The following is a 24,306-nucleotide window of genomic DNA, read 5'->3' as shown; positions in this document are numbered from 1 at the left end:
CTGATGTAAGAAAGGCTATATAAATAAATTTGATTTGATTTCCCCCTTGTTGGTGCAGCTTGCCCAGAATGTTAGCTGTGCAAGTTGGTCAGACCCCAGAACTACAGCCACCACTGGCTACTTTGTCTCCTCACGGACAAACTCATGTCCTGGTCCCTCAAATACTTTGAATAACCACTTAGTTTCAGTGGGGAGAAGAGGGGAAATGTTAGAGCTGTACATATACGCTACTAGAGTAGCTGACTGTTGTATTACAGGTTGCTTTCCTGTAACTTGATTACGCTACTGTGTGCTTGTGTCGTGAAAGGCTTTTTACTATATATTGTGGAAATGCCCACTGTTAATTTGTTGTAAGTGTGTGAATGAGATTAAAAAATGAACACACGTTGAAAAACTAGTTGGCTTCGGCTATAAAAACACAACAGAGGCATATTGTGCACTCATAGTCCTAGTTATACCAAGAGCCTTATGAAACCTGTTTAAAGACAGAATAACACCACACCAAATAAACGAGGGAAACCATATGCAGGAGAATGTGTTTCAGTGTAATCATGTTGGCCATATTGGATTCAGAATAACATTTTCACCAAAACAGTTATTGACATAACCCACTGGGCACACACTGGTTGAATCAACGTTGTTTCCACGTCACTTCAATTAAATTACGTTGAACCAATGTGGTATAGACATTGAATTGATATCTGTGCCCAATGGGAAGTGCTATACACATTTTTTTTAAGTCTCTAATTTACAAGATTCATTCATATTTACAGGTGATTTAACCAGGTAGGCTAGTTGAGAACAAGTTCTTATTTACAACTGTGACCTGGCCAAGAATAAAGCAAAGCAGTTCGACACATACAACAACACAGAGTTACACATGGAATAAACAGACATACAGTCAATAATACAATAGAAAAAGTCTATATACAGTGTGTGCAAATTAGGTAAGATAAGGCCATGGTGGCGAAGTCATTACAATATACCAAATTAAACACTGGAGTGATTGATGTGCAGAGATACTAGGGTGCAAAGGAGCAAGATAAATAAATAAATAAATACAGTATGGGGATGAGGTAGTTGGATGAGCTATTTACAGATGGGCTATGTACAGGTGCAGTGATCTGTGATATGCTCTGACAGCTGGTGCTTGAAGCTAGTGAGGGAGATATGAGTCTCCAGCCTCAGTGATTTTTGCAGTTCGTTCCAGTCATTGGCAACAGAAAACTGGAAGGAAAGGCGGCCAAAGGAGGAATTGGCTTTGGGGGTGACTAGTGAGATTTACCTGCTGGAGCGCGTGCTGTGGGTGGGTGCTGCTATGGTGACCAGTGAGCAGAGATAAGGCGGGGCTTTACCTAGCAGAGACTTGTAGATGACCTGGAGCCAGTGGGTTTGGCGATGAGTATGAAGCGAGGGCCAGCCAATGAGAGCGTACAGGTCGCAATGGTGGGTAGTATATGGGGCTTTGGTGACAAACACATGGCACTGTGATAGACTGCATCCAATGTGTTGAGTAGAGTGTTGGAGGCTATTTTGTAAATGACATCGCCGAAGTCGAGGATCGGTAGGATGGTCAGTTTTACGAGGGTATGTTTGGCAGCATGAGTGAAGGATGCTTTGTTGCAAAATTGGAAGCCAATTCTAGATATATTTTTGGATTGGAGATGCTTAATCTGAGTCTGGAAGGAGAGTTTACAGTCTAACCAGACACCTAGGTATTTGTAGTTGACCACATATTCTAAGTCAGAACCGTCCAGAGTAGTGATGCTGGACGGGCGGGCAGGCGTGGGCAGCGATCAGTTGAGGAGCATGCATTTTGTTTTACTTGCATTTAAGAGCAGTTGGAGGCAACGGAAGGAGAGTTGTATGGCATTGAAGCTCGTCTGGAGGTTAGTTAACACAGTGTCCAAGGAAGGGCCAGAGGTTTACAGAATGGTGTTGTCTGCGTAGAGGTGGATCAGAGATACATCATTGATGTATACAGAGAAGAGAGTCGGCCCGAGAATTGAACCCTGTGGCACCCCCATAGAGAAGGCCAGAGGTCCAGACAACAGGCCCTCCGATTTGACACACTGAACACTATCAGAGAAGTAGTTGGTGAACCAGGCGAGGCAGTCATTTGAGAAACCAAGGCTGTTAATTCTGCCGATAAGAATGTGGTGATTGACAGAGTTGAAAGCCTTGGGCAGGTCGATGAATACGGCTGCACAGTTATGTCTCTTATCGTTGCCGGTTATGAAATCATTTAGGACCTTGAGCGTGGCTGCTTTCCAATCTTTGGGAATCTCAGACGATACGAAAGAGAGGTTGAACAGGCTAGTAAATAGGGGTTGCAACAATTTCGGCATATCATTTTAGAAAGAGAGGGTCCAGATTGTCTAGCCCGGCTGATTTGTAGGGGTCCAGATTTTGCAGCTCTTTCAGAACATCAGCGGTCTGGGTGAAGGAGAAATGGGGGAGGCTTGGGCGATTTGCTGTGGGGGGTGCCGGGCAGTTGACCGGGGTAGGGGTAGCCAGGTGGAAAGCCCGGCCAGCCGTAGAAAAATGCTTATTGAAATTCTCAATTATAGTGGATTTATCGGTGGTGACAGTGTTTCCTAGCCTCAGTGCAGTGGGCAGCTGGAAGGAGGTGTTCTTATTCTCTATGGACTTTAGTGTCCCACAACTTTTTTGAGTTTGTGCTACAGGATGCACATTTCTGTTTGAAAAAGCTATCCTTAGCTTTCCTAACTGGCTGTGTATATTGGTTCCTAACTTCCCTGAAAAGTTGCATATCACGGGGGCTATTCAATGCTAATTCAGTACGCCACAGGATATTTTTGTGCTGGTCAAAGGCAGTCCGGTCCGGCGTGAACCTAGGGCTATATCTGTTCCTGGTTAAAAAAAATTTGAATGGAGCATGTGTAATGGCAGCCTTCCTCCTCTTCATCTGAAGAGGAGGTGTAGCAGGGATCGGACCAAGACGCAGCGTAGCTCGTGTTCAACATGTTTAATTAAATGAAACTGTGAACACTTACACAATACAAAATAACAAATGTGGCAAACCGATACAGCCCTATCTGGTGCAGAGAAAACACAAAGACAGGAAACAACCACCCACAAAATCCCAACACAAAACAATCCACCTATATAAGATTCCCAATCAGAGACAACACAAAACATCTGCCTCTGATTGAGAACCATATTAGGTCAAACATAGAAACGGACAAACAAGACACACAACATAGAATGCCCACCCAGCTCACGTCCTGACCAACACTAAAACAAGCAAAACACATAAGAACTATGGTCAGAACGTGACAGCATGCTTATTTAAGATGGTGAGGAAGGCATTTTAAAAAAAATAACCAGGCATCCTCTACTGACAGGATGAGGTCAATATCATTCCAGGATACCCCTGCCAGGTCGATTAGAAAGGCCTGCTCGCTGAAGTGTTTTAGGGAGCGTTTGACAGGTCGTTTGACCCCAGACCCATTACGGATGCAGGCAATGATCGCTGAGATCTTGGTTGAAAACAGCAGAGGTGTATTTGGAGGGCAAGTTGGTTAGGGTGATATCTATGAGGGTGCATGTGTTACGGATTTGGGGTTGTACCTGGTAGGTTCATTGATAATTAGTGTGAGATTGAAGGCATCAAGCTTAGATTGTAGGATGGCCGGGGTGTTAAGCATGTCCCAGTTTAGATCACCTAGCAGCACGAGCTCTGAAGATAGATGGGGGGCAATCAATTCACATATGGTGTCCAGGGCACAGCTGGGGTCAGAGGGTGGTCTATAGCAAGCAGCAACGGTGAGAGACTTGTTTCTGGAAAGGTGGATTTTTAAAGGTAGAAGCTCGAATTGTTTGGGTACAGATCTGGATAGTAAAGACAGAACTCTGCAGGCTATATCTGCAGTAGATTGCAACTCCGCCCCCTTTGGCAGTTCTATCTTGGCGGAAAATGTTATAGTTAGGGATGGACATTTCTGGGGTTTTGGTGATCTTCCTAAGCCAGGATTCAGACACGGCTAAGACATCCGGGTTGGCAGAGTGTGCTAAAGCAGTGAATAAAACAAACTTAGAGAGGTGGCTTCTAATGTTAACATGCATGAAACCAAGGCTTTTACGGTTACAGAAGTCAACAAAGGAGAGCACCTGGGAAATAGGAGTGGAGCTATGCACTGCAGGTCCTGGATTAACCTCTACATCACCAGAGGAACAGAGGAGGAGTAGGATAATGGTATGCTAAAGGCTATAAGAACTGGTCGTCTAGTACGTTCGGAACAGAGTGTAAAAGGAGCAGGTTTCTGGGCGCTATAGAATAGTTTTAACCTCCATCAGATGGTATTATGGCAGCCATCTTGGATTTTGGACTTCATATTAGATTTGAGGCTAAATCCAGGGTGCTCCACCCTAACCCAACCATAACCCTACCATTAACCATTTTACATTTCAACTTCAGTGGGGTAGGGACCTCCCAAGGATGTTTTCGATTATAGCCGATTACTATAGCCACAACATCGAAAAAAAATGTATAACTAAGTATTTTGTAAGGTAGGAACATACAGCAATGAATGAGTCAAACCCATGTTTGTATGCAGCTTTATTAACTCAATGATATATATATATTTTTTTACATTGATTGCAAACTGATATGTGACATGTATTAATGTCAAAATACAATGCTAAACAGGCAAGCATAAAACTTTATTTAATTTTTTTGCTACAAATTTGGGACGCTTGGGGTCGCCACTGCTTGTTACCTTCAGACGAGTCCCGTAGAGCAATACAGAGAACACCATTGTGTTTGAGAGTCTCCCTCTTCCATAGTGGGCAAACCGTTCGGACGTTACAGATGTTTTCGTGAGACTGATTTTTGGGATGTCTCATGGTCTGATAAACACCGCTGTAGCTCTGCCATCTTTCACCGCAGACGCAGAAGGCCGCCATAGGCGGATGCGGTGGAATATCAGATATCTGTATTTTAAATTGAAGGATGTTGATGGGGATTCTTCTATGTTACTTATTATGTCGACTCTAGAGGGTTTTAAGAGAGCCGCAACACAACAGGATGAGAAAGGAAGATATGGTCAATGGTCAATCATATGCATCAATAGGAATTTATATAGATCAATGTTACATTAACACTCACCTTCATCCATAAGATTGGACCATATCAATAACATCAGTCAGTATCGGTGATATTGTTGAAGAATGTGTCTGGCTGGTTCAAGGCTTTCTAGGGCAGCTAATAACTCAGGCCAGACAAAATATGAAGGGAAGTTTTAATACTTTTACAGTGTTCCTCATCAGGGGAAACTCTTGACCATCGTTTTTTTCTGTTGCTCCTCAGGCCTTATTTGCACTACACCTGCTAAAGTGACTCAGCAAGCTAACGTCCTATCAAAAATACGAACATCGATTCCATTTAAGTAAAGGTTCCAAAAAAAATAGTACTTTAAGCTTAAAAAAGCTTGATATAATTTCTATAGATTTGGACGAGACAGTGAGGGTTGTCAGAGAATTCCCCACATATAACACACAACTGGAGAGACCACTGGTCTGCTAAACAAGACTCTGCACTCTGCCGATGAAGAGAGAGGAAGTTCAAAACGCCATTATAGAATTTCCTCATTCTAAAATAGCGTTCACATCCTCAAATAACAATTTATCTAGAAACCTCTACAAAGCACATCAGTGTCTCATGTCATGCTGCTCTTCACAAGCTTGGCATACAGCTGTCAATCAAGTAACTTCAATATAATTCATCATTGTTTTACCATGTGGTCATTCTAAATATACAGTAAATACATTAAAAGAAGAGTAGAGAAAAGAAAGCAGTTTGTTGACAGTGTCGGTTGGAAACATTCATCAAGGTGTTCCTTGGCTGGCTGACAGACAGATGCCAACAAAAAGTCAAGGCAGAGCAGGAAGAGATGAGAAAAGTCCGTTTCAGGAGAGTTGATTCTTTTTGGGATTGTTGTTGTTATTTGTGCTAAGTGTTTGGCCGCGTGGGTTAAAGCAGCATTCATAAAGTTTCTCAGACTTAAAGCTATGTCACTGTTCCAGTTTCTCCACTGTCCATCCTGGAACAAAGGCCTACATCTCTATTCTCTAAGGCCTTCAGAGAGAGACTCTGTGGGAATGTCCTGCCATTGGCGGCGTGTGTCTTTAGTTCAGTTATTAGCCAAGCCTGATTGGCTGTTTGTGTACTCAGGTTCAGTCAGTTTGTCCAAGGTCCTCTGAGCTCCAGCCTCTTACTCTGAGAAAAGACATTCAGACTGTGTGTGTGTGTGTGTAATGGCACGTACAGTGTTTAACAGTTTTTGTGTTTCCATGTGCGAGACTGTGTGTGTTAGACAGTGTGTGTGATGTAGAAGATAAACTCCATGTCCATGGCTGTCTGTGGTACTCTGGCTGAACCTCCGTGGATGACGGGGATCAGAGCGCTGTCTAGCTCGTTCATATAGCGCTGGGGTAGGAGCCTGCCTCCTGAACCGGCCTGGTACTCCACCTGACACAGACACAGACACAGACACACACACACACACACACACACACACACACACACACACACACACACACACACACACACACACACACACACACACACACACACACACACACACACACACACACACACACACACACACACCAGTTAAGATCCTTAATATCCTTACAGTTTTGTTTGGCTCCAGTGGGTCTCGTTTCTAGAATATTAAATCAACCAATCGATCAATCAAATGTTTTTATAGCTCTGTTCACAGATACATTTGTCACAAAGTGATACCCATTCATAGCATTACAGTGTGTTAGTACATTAGTTACCTTGTCAGTGTGTGTGGAGACTCTGAGGGCGAGGGAGTTGATGCCGCTGGCTGAGAGGACAGAGAGGTGAGGGGTCAGAGCACTACAGCTGGCCACAGCCATCTCCCTGTGGAACACATTGCAGGACGACAGCACTGCAGACAGGGACATGTCTGGAGTCTTCAGCCAGTAGAACACCTGGAGGGAGAGACAGACAGAAGAATGGCGTTCGACAGGTACAGACAGACAGGTTTGAGTGACTGAATGTGTGTGTTTACAAGTGTGCGTTTCAGAGAGATGTGAATCAGAAGGTGATCAGAACTCCATGTCTGTATGTATGACCTGTGTGTTTGTGTCCTACCTCAGTACACCTGATGGTGCGTCCGTCCGACTCAAATTCTGTGTCCTGCTGCATCCTCACACTGTGGACCCCCTCCAGAGGTTTCCTGTCTACACCACTGGTCACACTACAGGTACATACACACATTAATTAATTAATTGACCAATCATGCACCAGGGAGAAGATCACCATTATGTGTATATGAGTCTGTATGTTTTAGTGTGTATCATAGCCCTTACCCAGCGTTGACAGGGGAGCTCCAGTCAATCCAGCGGACGGTGACATTGTCCCGGAGCTCCCCTCCGTCAGCCTTGCCACAGGGGATGTGGAAGTCAGTCTGCCCCCTCAGGGCGGCACGCAGGGCCTCCATGGTCTCTGGGGGGATCTGAACCATCAGGCCGTCCTCCACGATGCTCGACTTGGCGATGAAGCCTGACGAGGCCTTCAGAGCCCCGTTGAACACCACGAAGCTGGCCCCCGTCACTATAGAATAACACAATAATACACTGGTTAGAATAACACAATATCATAGATAAAATTCCAGCAGATTTACCGATTTAGTTTGAATTCTGGTTTGGTACTGATAAAAGACAAGGACACAAATCAAGTATATTCTTTCATTTAATTACAAATAATATGTTTTAACAAACAGAAAGACAAGCAAGGACTACTTAATGTTTCAACTAGTCAAGACCACAACTCCAAAAGAAACACCTGCTTCATATCTGGGACGTATTCATTATCCACCAAATAGAAAAAAACACTGATTGAAACAGGGGTGGGCTACATATAGTTGTCCAATAAGAAACATTCTTTATCATTTTCTGTTGCAAAACAATTTAGATTTTGCCCTAATGAACACAACCCTGGTTTCTGAAGCAAAAAAAACAAACAGTTTATTCTGACCTCTAGTGGGCAATCTGGGTTGTTACTGACCTGTGCGTGTCTTGCCAGGCTGGCTGTTGGCCTGGGTCTGATAGGTGCCCTCGTTGTTCTGGAAACAGACCAGGTGGGAGTCAGCCTCTGAGCTGAACCCGGCACCCACACTGATCACATGCTCGTTAGACGCATTCACAACCTTCAGCATCTAGAAAAAACGCACATATACACTACCGGTCAAAAGTTATAGAAACACTGTTATTCTACAATGTATAGGTGAAGAGATCAAAGCTATGAAATAACAGACATGGAACCATGTAGTAAACAAAAAAGTGTTAAACAATTCAAAATATATTTTATATTTGAGATTCTTCAAATAGCCACCCTTTGCCTTGATATCAGCTTTGCAGACTCTTGGCATTCTCTCAACCAGCTTCACCTGGAATGCATTTCAACTAGTCTTGAAGAAGTTCCCACATATGCTGAGCACTTGTTGGCTGCTTCTCCTTAACTCTGCGGTCCCGACTCATCCCAAACCATCACAATTTGGTTGAGGTCGGGGGATTGTGGAGGCCAGGTCATCTATTGCAGCACTCCATTTACATTTTTTTAAATGTTTTATTTATTTTATCTTTATTTAACTAGGTAAGTCAGTTAAGAACAAATTCTTATTTTCAATGATGGCCTAGGAACAGTGGGTTAACTGCCTTGTTCAGGGGAAGAACAACAGATTTTTACTTTGTCAGCTCTGGGATTCGATCTTGCAACCTTTCGGTTACTAGTCCAACGCTCTAACCACTAGGCTACCTGCCGCCATCGCTTTCCTTCTTGGTAAAATAGCCCTTACACAACCTGGGTCAGTGTTGGGTCATTGTCCTGTTGAAAAACAAATGATAGTGGGACCAAGCTCAAACCAGATGGGATGGCGTATCGCTGCAGAATTCTGTGGAAGCCATACTGGTTAAGTGTGCCTTGAATTATAAATACATCACAGACAGTGTCCCCAGCTAAGTACCCCCACACTATAACACCTCTTCCTCCATGCTTTACGGTGGGAAATACACATGTGGAAAACATCCGTCCACCCACACCTCGTCTCACAAAGACACGGCAGTTGGAACCAAAAATCTCCAATTTGGACTCAAGATCAAAGGACACATTTCCACTGGTCTAATGATCATTGCTCGTGTTTCTTGTCCCAAGTAAGTCTCTTCTTCTTATTGGTGTCCTTTAGTAGAGGCTTCTTTGCAGCAATTCGACCATGAAGGCCTGATTTACACAGTCGCCTCTGAACAGCTGATGTTGAGATGTGTCTGTTACTTGAACTCTGTGAAGCATTTATTTGGGCTTCAATTTCTGAGGCTGGTAACTCCAATGAACTTATCCTCTGCACCAAAGGTAACTGGGTCTTCCTTCCCTTCGGTGGTCCTCATAAGACCCAGTTTCATCATAGCGCTTGATGGTTTTTGCAACTGCACTTTATAAACTTTAAAAGTTCTTGACATTTTACATTTTGACTGACCTTCATGTCTTAAAGTAATGATGGACTGTCATTTCTCTTTGCTTATTTGAGCTGTTCTTGCCATAATATGGACTTCATCTTTTACCAAATAGGGCTATCTTCTGTATACCCCCCCCACTGTGTCACAACACAACTGATTGGCTCAAAAAGAAATTCCACAAATTAACTTTTAAGAAGGCACACCTGTTAATTGAAATGCATTCCAGGTGACTACCTCATGAAGCTGGTTGAGAGAATGCCAAGAGTGTGCAAAGCTGTCATCAAGGCAAAGGGTGGCTACTTGAAGAATCTAAAATATATTTATTTTGATTTGTTAAACACTTTTTTGGTTACTACATGATTCAATCCATAGTTTTGATGTCTTCACTATTATTCTACAATGTAGAAAATAGTAAAAATAAGAAAAACCCTTAAATAAGTAGGTGTTCTAAAACCTTTCACCGGTAGTGTAGTTATACAGTAATGCACCAAAAAAAACACATGCACACCAGGGTTTCCGTTAAGAAAATTTGGCAGCGGACAAATGACAGGCAAGATTTAAAATCACCAGATGTATGAGAAAACTCCCAGAGCCATTTGCATTGGGTGCTTAACTGTGCTCAGAATGACAGACAGTACCAGCCCTCCTATTAGGCAGGAGGACCACTAGGGCGGCAGATTGACGAGGTTGGAATTTTCTGAGCTAAACTGAACAAGATGCACCTCCAACAACATATGTTGCCCCCTGATAAGCAGTACCCACTTTTCCAAAGATAGTCAGGTACGCAAAATATTTAGCTTGTCCAGGGTGCTGTTGGAGAGACGCTGTGCTGCAGAGCTACACGTACACTGTCAAAGTCATCAAATATAAATCAAGGCAAGGCCATTGGCCTTCAAGAGATGCCCAATCTGCCAGGGCACCAAGGCCATCTGCTAGGGCACTAAGGCCATCTGCTAGGGCACCAAGGCCATCTGCTAGGGCACCAAGGCCATCTGCTAGGGCACCAAGGCCATCTGCTAGGGAACCAAGGCCATCTGCTAGGGCACCAAGGCCATCTGCTAGGGCACCAAGGCCATCTGCTAGGGCACCAAGGCCATCTGCTAGGGCACCAAGGCCATATGCCAGGGTACCAAGGCCATCTGCTAGGGCACCAAGGCCATATGCCAGGGCACCAAGGCCATCTGCTAGGGCACCAAGGCCATCTGCTAGGGCACCAAGGCCATCTGCCAGGGCACCACGGCCATCTGCTAGGGCACCAAGGCCATCTGCTAGGGCACCAAGGCCATCTGCTAGGGCACCAAGGCCATCTGCTAGGGCACCAAGGCCATTAACCAAAATAGCCAATTAAAATCGATTTGAAAACCAAAAAACATGAGCTTTTCTGTTAAGAAAAACTTAAGTGTATGTTTGTAAAATGTACAGAACTTTTTATCAGACTTTTGATTACATATAGGCTAAACGCCAGCCATGTTGCACAAATATAATGTAGGATAATTAATATTAACGTCTGAAGGCTTGAATCTGACATACTCGAAGCACTGTTCGTTTAGATCGGAGAGAAAGGCCAGTGCCTGTTGCGCACCGCAACATCACCCTTCTGGCAATCTGAGTGGAGGCAGTCAGCTTTTCTGAAACTATTTAAACATAATTGTTTAAAACAAGGGCTTTTTTTTGTTTCAAAGTAGCCTATCCAAATTCCGACCATAAGGATGATGAAATGACATTCAAAACAGTATTTATCATGTTCTATCGGTTTTCTAAAGGCACAACCCTTGGTATATTCACAACCCTTGTCATATTCACAACCCTTGTCATATTCACAACCCTTGTCATATTCACAATCCTTGTCATATTCACGACCCTTGTCATATTCACAACCCTTGTCATATTCACAACCCCTGTCATATTCACAACCCCTGTCATATTCACAACCCTTGTCATATTCACAACCCTTGTCATATTCACAACCCCTGTCATATTCACAACCCTTGTCATATTCACAACCCTTGTCATATTCGCAACCCTTGTCATATTCACAACCCATGCTAGTTGTTGCATCTTTAGATCTTCCCTCTCAACATTTCTAAAATAGATGTTAATCTCTGTCACATAGGCTATGGAACCGCTCGCATCATCTCTGTCACATAGGCTATGGAACCGCTCGCATCATCTCTGTCACATAGGCTATGGAACCGCTCGCATCATCTCTGTCACATAGGCTATGGAACCGCTCGCATCATCTCTGTCACATAGGCTATGGAACCGCTCGCATCATTTCTGTCACATAGGCTATGGAACCGCTCGCATCATGTGCGCTGTTTAGAATGGTGTTTTCCTGGGAACCCTGAGACACACACACATTGGTCTTACCTCAGGGAAGCTGCTCTTGGGAATGTCGATGTAGCTGTGGCCCATCTCCATGTGGATCCTCAGACCCTCCACAGCAGGCAGACTGTACTGGTAGTTCCTCAGGTCCTGTTGATGATCACAACACACACGTCACCGGTTTATTTTGGGGACATTAATAGTATGTGGCCTACACATCTCTTTAAAGTCATTATTGGACAGAAATTACACACTGTGTGTGTGTGTGTGTGTGTGTGTGTGTGTGTGTGTGTGTGTGTGTGTGTGTGTGTGTCTGAGTGTGTGTGTGAGTGAGTGAGTGAGTGAGTGAGTGAGTGAGTGACTTAGTGAGAGACGTTCGTTCGTTCATGTGTTCTGAAGGCAGCAAACCTAACTGCTGTACCACCTGAGACCACTAAAGGCTCCCCTCTACTCCCGCCAGACAACAGCTGTCAGGGAACCAAACTACTGCAGTATGTTCTCCCATCGGAGACCTGATCTAGCTCTGTGTGTCATTTCTGTCCTCCGTCTCTAATTTAATTTAATTTATTTATTTCACCTTTATTTAACCAGGTAGGCCAGTTGAGAACACGTTCTCATTTACAACTGTGACCTGGCCAAGATAAAGCAAAGCAGTGCGACACAAACAACAACACAGAGTTACACGTGGAATAAACAAACATACAGTCAATAATACAATAGAAAAAGTCTATATACAGTGTGTGCTGATAAGGGAGGTAAGGCAATAAATAGGCCATAGTGGTGAAATAATTACAATATAGCAATATTGGCTGGCCTCCTGCGGGAAAACACACTGCACAGCATACGGCTCAGTGATCATCACAGACGATCAGGGAGACGGGTCTTAACTCTGCTTTACATCAGGGCTAGAGACCTACATTTACTGCCTGGCTTCAGTGTGATGTGAATGGTTATTATCAATGTTTTAGAGTGATCAAATTGCTAAAAGAAAAGGAAATACTCTAAAATACATGAGATTTACAATACAAAACTCCAGCTACTGTATTCTTTATGTGTATGTGTGTGTGTGTGTGTTTTCAGTACTTACAGCCAACAGGTTCAGGATGGTGTGTCCTGTCTCTCTGAACACAGTTTCTCTGAAGCGGACGCTGACCAGAGTGCTGGGGTACACTGCAAAACCCCCCCAAAGGTAATTAGAATCAGGCTCCACATTCATCAAAACACTTGTTGTAACAATTTCATTATTATTTCACCATGTCATTACTGTAAGTTATGGGCGCGTGAGTAAAGTGAAAGCAGAGGTGATCGCAGTAGTCTACAGTCTACAGCAGATATCTAGGTTTGAAATAGCTATCAAAACAGATTTGATTTTGAAAAGCAGTCAAAGTGAATAGCCTTCTAAAGCGAATTACCATGAACACTACATGACCAAATGTGGACACCTGGTTGTCGAACATCTCATTCCAAAATCATGGGCATTAATATGGAGTTGGTTCCCCTTTGCTGCTGTTGGTCCCCCCTATAACAGCCTCCACTCTTCTGGGAAGGCTTTCCACTAGATGTTGGAACATTGCTGCGGGGACTTGCTTCCATTCAGCCACAAGAGCATTACTGAGGTCGGACACTGATGTTGGGTGATTAGGCCTGGCTCACAGTCGGTGTTCCAATTCATCCCAAAGGTGTTTGATTGTGTTGAGGTCAGGGCTCTGTCAAGGCCAGTCAAGTTCTTCCAAACAGATCTCGACAAACCATTTCTGTATGGACCTCGCTTTGTGCACGGGGGCATTGTCATGCTGAAATAGGAAAGGGCCTTCCCCAAACTGTTGCCACAAAGTTGAAATCACAGAATTGTCTAGAATGTTATTCTAAGCAGTAGCGTTAAGATTTCCCTTCACTGGAACTAAGGGGCGTAGCCCAAACCATGAAAAAGAGCCCCAGACCATTATTCCTCCTCCACCAAACTTTACAGTTGGCATTATGCGTTGGGGCAGGTAGCGTTCTCCTGGCATCCACCAAACACAGATTCATCCGTCGGACTGCCAGATGGTGAAGCGTGATTCATCACTCCAGAGAACGCGTTTCCACTGCTCCAGAGTCCAATGGCGGCGAGCTTTACACCACTCCAGCCGATGCTTGGTGATCTTAGGCTTGTGTACGGCTGCTCGGCCACGGAAACCCATTTCATGAAGCTCCCGACGAACAGTTCTTCGGCTGACGTTGCTTCTTGTGCTGACGTTGCTTCCAGAGGCAGTTTGGAACTCGGTAGTGAGTGTTGCAACCGAGGACAGAGGATTTTTACACGCTACGCGCTTCAGGACTCGGCGGTCCCATTCTGTGAGCTTGTGTGGCCTACAACTTCGCGGCTGAGCCGCTGTTGCTCCTAGACGTTTCAACATCACCATAACAGCACTTACAGTTGACCGGGGAAGCTCGAGCAGGGTAGAAATTTGAACAACTGACTGGTTGGAAAGGTGGCATCCTATGACGGTGCCACGTTCAAATTCACTGAGCTCTTCGGTAAGGCCATTCTACTGCCAATGTTTGTCTATGGAGATTGCATGGCGGTGTGCTCGATTTTATACACCTGTCAGCAACGGGTGTGGCTGAAATAGCCAAACCCACGAATTTGAAGGGGCGTCTTTTGTATATATAGTGTATATACTTTTGTATATATAGTGTACACTGAGTGTACAAAACATTAAAGAGACCTTCCTAATATTTAATTGCACCCCCCCTTTTCCTTCACGACAGATTCAATTTGTCTGGGCATGAACTCTACAAGGTGTTGAAAGCGTTCTACAGGGATGCTGGCCCATGTTGACTCCAACATTTCTGTCAAGTTGGCTGGATGTCCTTTGGGTGGTGGACCATTCTTGATACACACGGGAAACTGTTGAGCGTGAAAAACCCAGCAGCGCTGCAGTTCGTGACACAAACCAGTGCGCCTGGCACCCACTACCATACCCAGTTTAAAGACACAAATATTTTGTCTTATCCATTCACCCTCTGAATGGCACACATACACAATCCATGTCTCAGTTGTCTCAAGGCTTAAAAATCCTTCTTTCACCTGTCTTCTCCCCTTCATCTACACTGATTGAAGTGGATTTAACAAGTGACATCAATAGCTTTCACCTGGATTCACCTGGATTCACCTGGTCAGTCTAAGTGTTGGAAAGAGCAGGTGTTCAAAATGTTTTGTATACTCAAGTGTATTTATTCCCACTGAACTTAGACAGGCTAGTAACTGTTGGTGGCTCACCACTGTGTTCTGCTCCCAGCCGTAGCAGCAGTCTGAGGGGGAACACTTTGGCCCAGGGCACCTCCAGCCTCTGGATGAGCAGACCACAGAGGAAGGGCTGTGGGGGCAGACAGAGGCCCTCCAGGGGCTGGAAGGTAGGGGAGTAAAACAGCACGCCGCCATGCTCCTTACTCCCCAGGAAACTACCTGTAAACGCCACGTTGCCCAGCTCCTCTACATACTTCCCTGGAGGAGAGGAGGGAGAGACACATAGTGGGCAGTGTGTGTGTGTGGCTTTCTAGGTGTCCTGGTAGATGGAGTGATGTGGCAGAGTGTGTGTGTGTGGGTGTCCTGGTATGTGTGTTACCTCTCTGTGCGTCCTGGTAGATGGAGTGGCGTGGCAGAGTGTGTGTGTGTGGGTGTCCTGGTATGTGTGTTACCTCTCTGTGCGTCCTGGTAGATGGAGTGGCGTGGCAGAGTGTGTGTGTGTGGGTGTCCTGGTATGTGTGTTACCTCTCTGTGCGTCCTGGTAGATGGAGTGGCGTGGCAGAGTGTGTGTGTGTGGGTGTCCTGGTATGTGTGTTACCTCTCTGTGCGTCCTGGTAGATGGAGAGGTAGAGTGTGAACAGGTCTTTGGGCAGAGCCCTCTCCTCTGGCAGAACCTCCAGGATGAACACTATCTCCCTCTGTCCCACAGTCTGTAGACCACTGGAGCCCATACACCAGCACTTCCTACAGCAGTCTACAGCACAGTAGACATACACACAGTGAGGATACACAAATACAGACACACATTGCCTGCAAAACACCTACGACCACAATCTGATAGAAATAACAGAGATACATACACACAGGATACACATTCGTTTTTAGAATGGGCCTAGGGGTACATCTCAATACTCTCTCCTTGTCAACTTCGCTTTAATAAGAACTGATCTGAAAGAATTATACAGGTGAAAGCTAGCCCCCAGTAGGCATCGGCTAGGCTACATTGCTTCACTTGTCCCGTCTTTACAGATCAGTGCAGATGAAGGAAAGGATACAAGAGGAAGACACTTCACATTATTGAGATGTACCCCAGGAAGAATAGGAGGGTAGAGATGGGTGTTCAACTCACAGGTGACCAGTTTGACGTTGACCAGCAGGTTTGCGTTGAGGACAAAGGTCAAAGGTCGCGGCCCTCCCTCCTCCAATAGAAGAAGGATCTGGCAGGGGGCGGGGCGCTCCTCCACCAATAGATCCCCCCCTCCTTCCTCCTCTCCGGTGGTGATGAGTAGAGGTGGCAAACCCTCCTCATCCTCTGGCAGCAGACTGGGGCTCCTCTCCACACAGCCCCCCATCCCACACAGCAGGCTGTAGTCCCAGGGTCCTGACACTGGGGGGCGCACCACCTCCACTGGGGTCAACACACCACCCTCTGATACCGCTGCAGAGCCAGGGGACACTCTGCTGCCAGCCTGGAGGACACAGACGGATAAGAGATGGATGAATAGACGTATTAACATACAGAAAGAGAGATAAATGTATGTATGTGTCAAGGTTACATGTGTATGTGCACTTTATGTGTGTTTCTGTGTGGGGTCTAGCCACATACGTGTGTCTCAGTGATGCCTCTTACTGTAGGTGGGTCAGGTGTGACAGGGCTGGACTCCTGCGAGCCCCTCCTGCCGGTCACAGAGAGCCTGGTGGTGTTGGCCACCTCTCCATTGGGCAGGATGCCATCTGCAAACCACACACGCTTCTGCTCACGAGGACAACCTGACACATGCACCACACAGGGACAGGAACTTCTGTCACTTCCCCTTTCATTTCAACTGTTGTTTAGATTAGAGTGTCAAAATTAATATAAATGTGAAACAAACCGAAAATAAAACAAGAAATACAAAATCAGAAAAAAATACAAATAAAATGTAATCATAACCAAACTGTGGCTGAATAAGCTATTCTATGGGGAGTAACAGGATGTTTACCGCTTTTGGGACTACGGTTACACAACTAGCGACTACAACGGCCCATGTAGGGTTGCATACGTACCATCGCTGCCAGGGTTTTTGAGCACGGAGACAGGCACCATGACGGTGGGCGGGGGGGAGGTGAGGGTGCCTGCAGCCCGGGCCTGCTGCATGGGGGGGATGGTGCTGCAGTACTCTGACGGGACGTTGGGGTTGGGGCTCGGACCTGGCGGACTCCTCATACGCTCCAGCGACTGGGCTAGAGGGGAGAGGGAGGGGAGAGACAGGTAGGTACAGTCGTGGCAATAAGTTTTGAGAATGACACAAATATTAATTTTCACAATGTCTGCTGCCTCAGTTTGTATGATGGCAATTTGCATATACTCCAGAATGTTATGAAGAGTGATCAGATGAATTACAATTAATTGCAAAGTCCCTCTTCGCCATGAAAATGAACTGAATCCCCAAAAAACATTTCCACTGCATTTCAGCCCTGCCACAAAAGGGCCAGCTGACATCATGTCAGTGATTCTCTCATTAACACAGGTGTGAGTGTTGACGAGGACAAGCCTGGAGATCATTCTGTCATGCTGATTGAGTTCGAATAACAGACTGGAAGCTTCAAAAGGAGGGTGGTGCTTGGAATCATTTTCTTCCTCTGTCAACCATGGTTACCTGCAAGGAAACACGTGCCGTCATCATTGCTTTGCACAAAAAGGGCTTCACAGGCAAGGATATTGCTGCCAGTAAGATTGCACCATTTATTAAACCATTTATTGGATCATCAAGAACTTCAAAGAGAGCGGTTCAATTGTTGTGAAGAAAGCTTCAGGCCACCCAAGAAAGTCCAGCAAGCGCCAGGACCGTCTCCTAAAGTTGATTCAGCTGCAGGATTGGGGCACCACCAGTACAGAGCTTGCTCAGGAATGGCAGCAGGCAGGTGTGAGTGTGTCTGCATGCACAGTGAAGCGAAGACTTTTGGAGGATGGCCTGGTGTCAAGAATGGCAGCAAAGAAGCCACTTCTCTCCAGGAAAAACATCAGGGACAGACTGATATTCTGCAAAAGGTACAGGGATTGGACTGCTGAGGACTGGTGTAAAGTCATTTTCTCTGATGTTTGGGGCATCCGGAATAAAGCTTGTCCGGAGAAGACAAGGTGAGCCCTACCATCAGTCCTGTGTCATGCCAACAGTAAAGCATCCTGATACCAGTCATGTGTGGGGTTGCTTCTCAGCCAAGGGAGTGGGCTCACTGACAATTTTGCCTAAGAACACAGCCATGAATAAAGAATGGTACCAACACATCCTCCGAGAGCAACTTCTCCCAACCATCCAGGAACAGTTTGGTGACAAACAATACCTTTTCCAGCCTTATGGAGCACCTTGCCATAAGGCAAAAGTGATAACTAAGTGGCTTGGGGAACAAAACATTGATATTTTGGGTCCATGGCCAGGAAACTCCCCAGACCTTAATCCCATTGAGAACTTGTGGTCAATCCTCAAGAGGCGGGTGGACAAACAAAAACCCACAAATTCTGACAAACTCATTGATTTTGCAAGAATGGGCTGCCATCAGTCAGGATGTGGCCCAGAAGTTAATTGACAGCATGCCAGGGAGGATTGCAGAGGTCTTGAAAAAGAAGGCTCAACACTGCAAATATTGACTCTTTGCATCAACTTCATGTAATTGTCAATTAAAGCCTTTGCCACTTATGAAATGCTTGTAATTATACTTCAGTATTCCATAGTAACAGCTGACAAAAATATCTAAAGACACTGAAGCAGCAAACTTTGTGGAAATTAATATTTGTGTCATTCTCAAAACTTTTGGGCACGACTGTAGAGGTAGGCAGAGAGGAAAGAGCATTAGCATACAAACATGGGACATGAACACAGACAGAGGTCAGGGGGCAAGACCGAGTACACAATTTGTATACAGTATGTACACAGATCTGGACATGATTTTCAATACACAGAGATGCATACACGGATGTACAAACTGATCTAGACATATGATGTTCTGTGCTATAGCTAATTAACATTGTTGTATGGAATGTTTGGCATGAAGTAGAAGCATTTCTTGTATATAGCCTCTGTAAACGTAAATGGTGAACTGTAATCAAAACAACCGTTCCACCACCTCTCCTGGCCAGACACTCCAATATGCATACAGCAATCTACTGTAGACAGATGGAGGCCCAGCATCACATGGAGACAGCTCTCCCTTTTACACTACTGAGCCCTACAGAGCTGAACCAAGCCAAGCTGTACTGGGCTGGCCTGGTTACGCATCCAGTTGCTGGAACCGTGCTGGAAAAGACAATGTCAGAGCCAGCAAAGCGAAGTTTAGGTCGGCCCTATTGTGTGAATCAGGCAAGAATGAGCGCGCAATGATGGGGAAAACAAGAGAATGGAGAGAGACAGAGAGCGAGAGGGCGAGATGGGGAGAGCGAGAGATGGGAAGAATGAGGGCGAGAGAGAGAGAGTTAGGGCGTGCGAGAGAGAGAGAGGTAGGGCGAGAGAGAGAGAGGTTAGGTGAGAGAGAGAGGGCGAGAGAGAGAGAGGTAGGGCGAGAGAGGGCGAGAGAGAGGTAGGGCGCGAGAGAGAGAGGGCGAGAGAGAGAGGGCAAGAGAGAGAGAGGGCGAGAGAGAGAGGGCGAGAGAGAGAGAGAGAGCAAGAGAGAGAGAGGGCGAGAGTGAGAAAGAGAGAGAGAAAGAAAGAGAGGGCGAGATAGAGGGAGAGAGTGAGAGGGCGAGATATAGGGAGAGAGAGAGAGGGCGAGATATAGGGAGAGGGAGGGAGAGAGGGCGAGAGAGAGAGGGCGAGATATATAAAGAGAGAGGGGGATATATATATAGAAAGATATATACAGTTCAAGCTAGAAGTTTACATACACCTTAGCCAAATACATTTAAACTCAGTTTTTCACAATTCCTGACATTTAATCCTAGTATAAAGTCCCTGTCTTAGGTCAGTCAGGATCACCACTTCATTTTAAGAATGTGAAATGTCAGAATAATAGTAGCGAGAATTATTTATTTCAGCTTCTATTTCTTTCATCACATTCCCAGTGGGTCAGAAGTTCACATACACTCAATTACTATTTGGTAGCATTGCCTTTAAATTGTTTAACATGAGTCAAATGTTTCGGGTAGCCTTCCACAAGCTTCCCACAATAAGTTGGGTGAATTTTGGCCCATTCCTCCTGACAGAGCTGGTGTAACTGAGTCAGGTTTGTAGGCCTTGCACGCACACGCTTTTTCAGTTCTGCCCACAATTTTTCTGTAGGATTGAGGTCAGGGCTTTGTGATGGCCACTCCAATACATTGACTAGTGTACTTAAGCCATTTTTCCACAACTTTGGAAGTATGCTTGGGCTCATTGTCCATTTGGAAGACCCATTTGCAACCAAGCTTTAACATCCTAACTGATGTCTTGAGATGTTGCTTCAATATATCCACATAATTTTCTTCCCTCATGATGCCATCTATTTTGTGAAGTGCACCAGTCCCTCCTGCAGCAAAGCACCCGCACAACATGATGCTGTCACCCCCGTGCTTCACGGTTGGGATGGTGTTCTTTGGCTTGCAAGCTTCCCCCTATGTCCTCCAAACATAACAATGGTCATTATGGCCAAACAGTTCTATTTTTGTTTCATCAGACCAGAGGACATTATCCCCATGTGCAGTTGCAAACCATAGTCTGGCTTTTTTATGCCGGTTTTGGAGCAGTGGCTTCTTCCTTGCTGAGCGGCCTTTCAGGTTATGTTGATATAGGACTCGTTTTGCCGTGGATATAGATACTTTTGTACCGGTTTCCTCCAGCATCTTCACAAGGTCCTTTGCTGTTGTTCTGGGATTGATTTGCACTTTTCGCACCAAAGTACGTTCATCTCTAGGAGACAGAACGTGTCTCCTTCCTGAGCGGTATGACGGCTGCGTGGTCCCATGGTGTTAATACTTGCGTACTATTGTTTGTACAGATGAACGTGCTACCATCAGGCATTTGCAAATTGCTCCCAAGGATGAACCAGACTTGTGGAGGTATACAATTTTTTTCTGAGGTCTTGGCTGATTTCTTTGGATTTTCCCATGATGTCAAGCAAAGAGGCACTGAAAAAAAAATACTTGTGTCAAACATAAGGTAGATGTCCTAACCGACTTGCAAAAACGATAGTTTGTTAACAAGAAATTTGTGGAGTGGTTGAAAATTAAGTTTTAATGACTTCAAATCTAAGTGTATGTAAACTTCAGACTTCAACTGTATATATATATATATACACATTGGGGAGAACAAGTATTTGATACACTGCCGATTTTGCAGGTTTTCCTACTTACAAAGCATGTAGAGGTCTGTAATTTTTATCATATGTACACTTCAACTGTGAGAGACGGAATCTAAAACAAAAATCCAGAAAATCACATTGTATGATTTTTAAGTAATTAATTTGCATTTTATTGCATGACATAAGTATTTGATACATCAGAAAAGCAGAACTTAATATTTGGTACAGAAACCTTTGTTTGCAATTACAGAGATCATACGTTTCCTGTAGTTCTTGACCAGGTTTGCACACACTGCAGCAGGGATTTTGGCCCACTCCTCCATACAGACCTTCTCCAGATCCTTCAGGTTTTGGGGCTGTCGCTGGGCAATACGGACTTTCAGCTCCCTCCAAAGATTTTCTATTGGGTTCAGGTCTGGAGACTGGCTAGGCCACTCCAGGACCTTGAGATGCTTCTTACTCCTTAGTTGCCCTGGCTGTGTGTTTCGGGACGTTATCATGCTGGAAGACCCAGCCACGACCCATCTTCAATGCTCTTACTGAGGGAAGGAGGTTGTTGGCCAAGATCTCGCGATACATGGCCCCATCCATCCTCCCTTCAATACGGTGCAGTCGTCCTGTCCCCTTTGCAGAAAAGCATCCCCAAAGAATGATGTTTCCACCTCCATGCTTCACGGTTGGGATGGTGTTCTTGGGGTTGTACTCATCCTTCTTCTTCCTCCAAACACGGCGAGTGGAGTTTAGACCAAAAAGCTCTATTTTTGTCTCATCAAACCACATGACCTTCTCCCATTCCTCCTCTGGATCATCCAGATGGTCATTGGCAAACTTCAGACAGGCCTGGACATGCGCTGGCTTGAGCAGGGGGACCTTGCGTGCGCTGCAGGATTTTAATCCATGACGGCGTAGTATGTTACTAATGGTTTTCTTTGAGACTGTGATCCCAGCTCTCTTCAGGTCATTGACCAAATCAAATCAAATCAAAATTTATTTGTCACATTGTCACGTTCCTGACCTGTTTTCTTTTCTTTTGTCTTGTATTTATTTAGTTGGTCAGAGCGTGAGTTGGGTGGGTTTGTCTATGTGTGATTTTCTATGTTGGGATTTTGTGTTCGGCCTAGTATGATTCTCAATCAGAGGCAGCTGTCAATCGTTGTCCCTGATTGAGAATCATACTAAGGCAGCCGGGGTTTCACGTGTGTTTTGTGGGTGTTTGTTTCCGTGTTTGTATTCATGCCACACGGGACTGTTGTCGGTTGTACTCATTTTTGTTATTTTGTTTTGTGTTAGTGTTCACTTTCGTTTTAATAAATGATCATGAGCACTAACCACTCTGCGTGTTGGTCCGATCCATGCTCCTCCTCGTCTGAGGAGGAGAACGACTATGACGACTGTTACACACATACACATGGTTAGCAGATGTTAATGCGAGTGTAGCGAAATGCTTGTGCTTCTAGTTCCGACAATGCAGTAATAACCAACGAGTAATCTAACCTAACAATTCCACAACTACTACCTTATACACACAAGTGTAAAGGGATAAAGAATATGTACATAAAGATATATGAATGAGTGATGGTACAGAACGGCATAGGCAAGATGCAGAAGATGGTATAGAGTACAGTATATACATATCAGATGAGTAATGTAGGATATATAAACATAAAGTGGCATAGTTTAAAGTGGCTAGTGATACATGTATTACATAAAGATGGCAAGATGCAATAGATAATATAGAGTACAGTATATACATATACATATGAGATGAGTAATGTAGGGTATGTAAACATTATATTAAGTGGCATTGTTTAAAGTGGCTAGTGATACATTTTTACATACATTTCCATCAATTCCCATTATTAAAGTGGCTGGAGTTGAGTCAGTATGTTGGCAGCGGCCACTAAATGTTAGTGGTGGCTGTTTAACAGTCTGATGGCCTTGAGATAGAAGCTGTTTTTCAGTCTCTCGGTCCCTGCTTTGATGCACCTGTACTGACCTCGCCTTCTGGATGATAGCGGGGTGAACAGGCAGTGGCTCGGTTGGTTGTTGTCCTTGATGATCTTTATGGCCTTCCTGTGACATCGGGTGGTGTAGGTGTCCTGGAGGGCAGGTAGTATGCCCCCGGTGATGCGTTGTGCAGACCTCACTACCCTCTGGAGAGCCTTACGGTTGTGGGCGGAGCAGTTGCCGTACCAGGCGGTGATACAGCCCGACAGGATGCTCTCGATTGTGCATCTGTAGAAGTTTGTGAGTGCTTTTGGTGACAAGCCAAATTTCTTCAGCCTCCTGAGGTTGAAGAGGCGCTGCTGCGCCTTCTTCACAACGCTGTCTGTGTGGGTGGACCAATTCAGTTTGTCCGTGATGTGTACACCGAGGAACTTAAAACTTACTACCCTCTCCACTACTGTCCCGTCGATGTGGATAGGGGGGTGCTCCCTCTGCTGTTTCCTGAAGTCCACAATCATCTTCTTTGTTTTGTTGACGTTGAGTGTGAGGTTATTTTCCTGACACCACACTCCGAGGGCCCTCACCTCCTCCCTGTAGGCCGTCTCGTCGTTGTTGGTAATCAAGCCTAACACTGTAGTGTCGTCCGCAAACTTGATGATTGAGTTGGAGGCGTGCATGGCCACGCAGTCGTGGGTGAACAGGGAGTACAGGAGAGGGCTCAGAACACACCCTTGTGAGGCCCCAGTGTTGAGGATCAGCGGGGTGGAGATGTTGTTACCTACCCTCACCACCTGGGGGCGGCCCGTCAGGAAGTCCAGTACCCAGTTGCACAGGGCGGGGTCGAGACCCAGGGTCTCGAGCTTGATGACGAGTTTGGAGGGTACTATGGTGTTAAATGCTGAGCTGTAGTCTATGAACAGCATTCTCACATAGGTATTCCTCTTGTCCAGATGGGTTAGGGAAGTGTGGTTGCGATTGCGTCGTCTGTGGACCTATTGGGTCGGTAAGCAAATTGGAGTGGGTCTAGGGTGTCAGGTAGGGTGGAGGTG

At 45.2% G+C, this 24,306-nt stretch overlaps 1 protein-coding gene across 5 annotated transcripts in view; it reads right to left on the bottom strand.

The window, feature by feature from the left end:
- Window positions 1-5,250: 5,250 nt before the first annotated feature.
- The window catches only part of LOC129818178 (zinc finger FYVE domain-containing protein 16-like), a 51,405-nt gene continuing 32,349 nt past the window's right edge, over window positions 5,251-24,306 (bottom strand). For 2 of the 5 annotated variants that reach the window (XM_055873850.1, XM_055873851.1), the window contains exons 5-16: window positions 17,108-17,284; window positions 16,668-16,831; window positions 16,191-16,530; window positions 15,660-15,815; window positions 15,095-15,319; window positions 12,920-13,002; window positions 11,878-11,982; window positions 8,063-8,213; window positions 7,366-7,609; window positions 7,148-7,253; window positions 6,808-6,984; window positions 5,251-6,493 (exon numbers count right to left, since the gene is read on the bottom strand). In XM_055873850.1, the coding sequence (XP_055729825.1) occupies window positions 6,335-6,493; window positions 6,808-6,984; window positions 7,148-7,253; window positions 7,366-7,609; window positions 8,063-8,213; window positions 11,878-11,982; window positions 12,920-13,002; window positions 15,095-15,319; window positions 15,660-15,815; window positions 16,191-16,530; window positions 16,668-16,831; window positions 17,108-17,284 (2,087 nt within the window). In that variant the 3' untranslated portion in view covers window positions 5,251-6,334. The remainder of the gene's footprint in view (window positions 6,494-6,807; window positions 6,985-7,147; window positions 7,254-7,365; window positions 7,610-8,062; window positions 8,214-11,877; window positions 11,983-12,919; window positions 13,003-15,094; window positions 15,320-15,659; window positions 15,816-16,190; window positions 16,531-16,667; window positions 16,832-17,107; window positions 17,285-24,306) is intronic. The other 3 variants (XM_055873852.1, XM_055873853.1, XM_055873854.1) reach the window with 2 other exon arrangements.

This window comes from Salvelinus fontinalis, chromosome 21, assembly GCF_029448725.1.
Source record: "Salvelinus fontinalis isolate EN_2023a chromosome 21, ASM2944872v1, whole genome shotgun sequence".
NCBI classification, from domain to species: domain Eukaryota; kingdom Metazoa; phylum Chordata; class Actinopteri; order Salmoniformes; family Salmonidae; genus Salvelinus; species Salvelinus fontinalis.
This window is presented reverse-complemented; position numbering and strand designations above follow the sequence as displayed.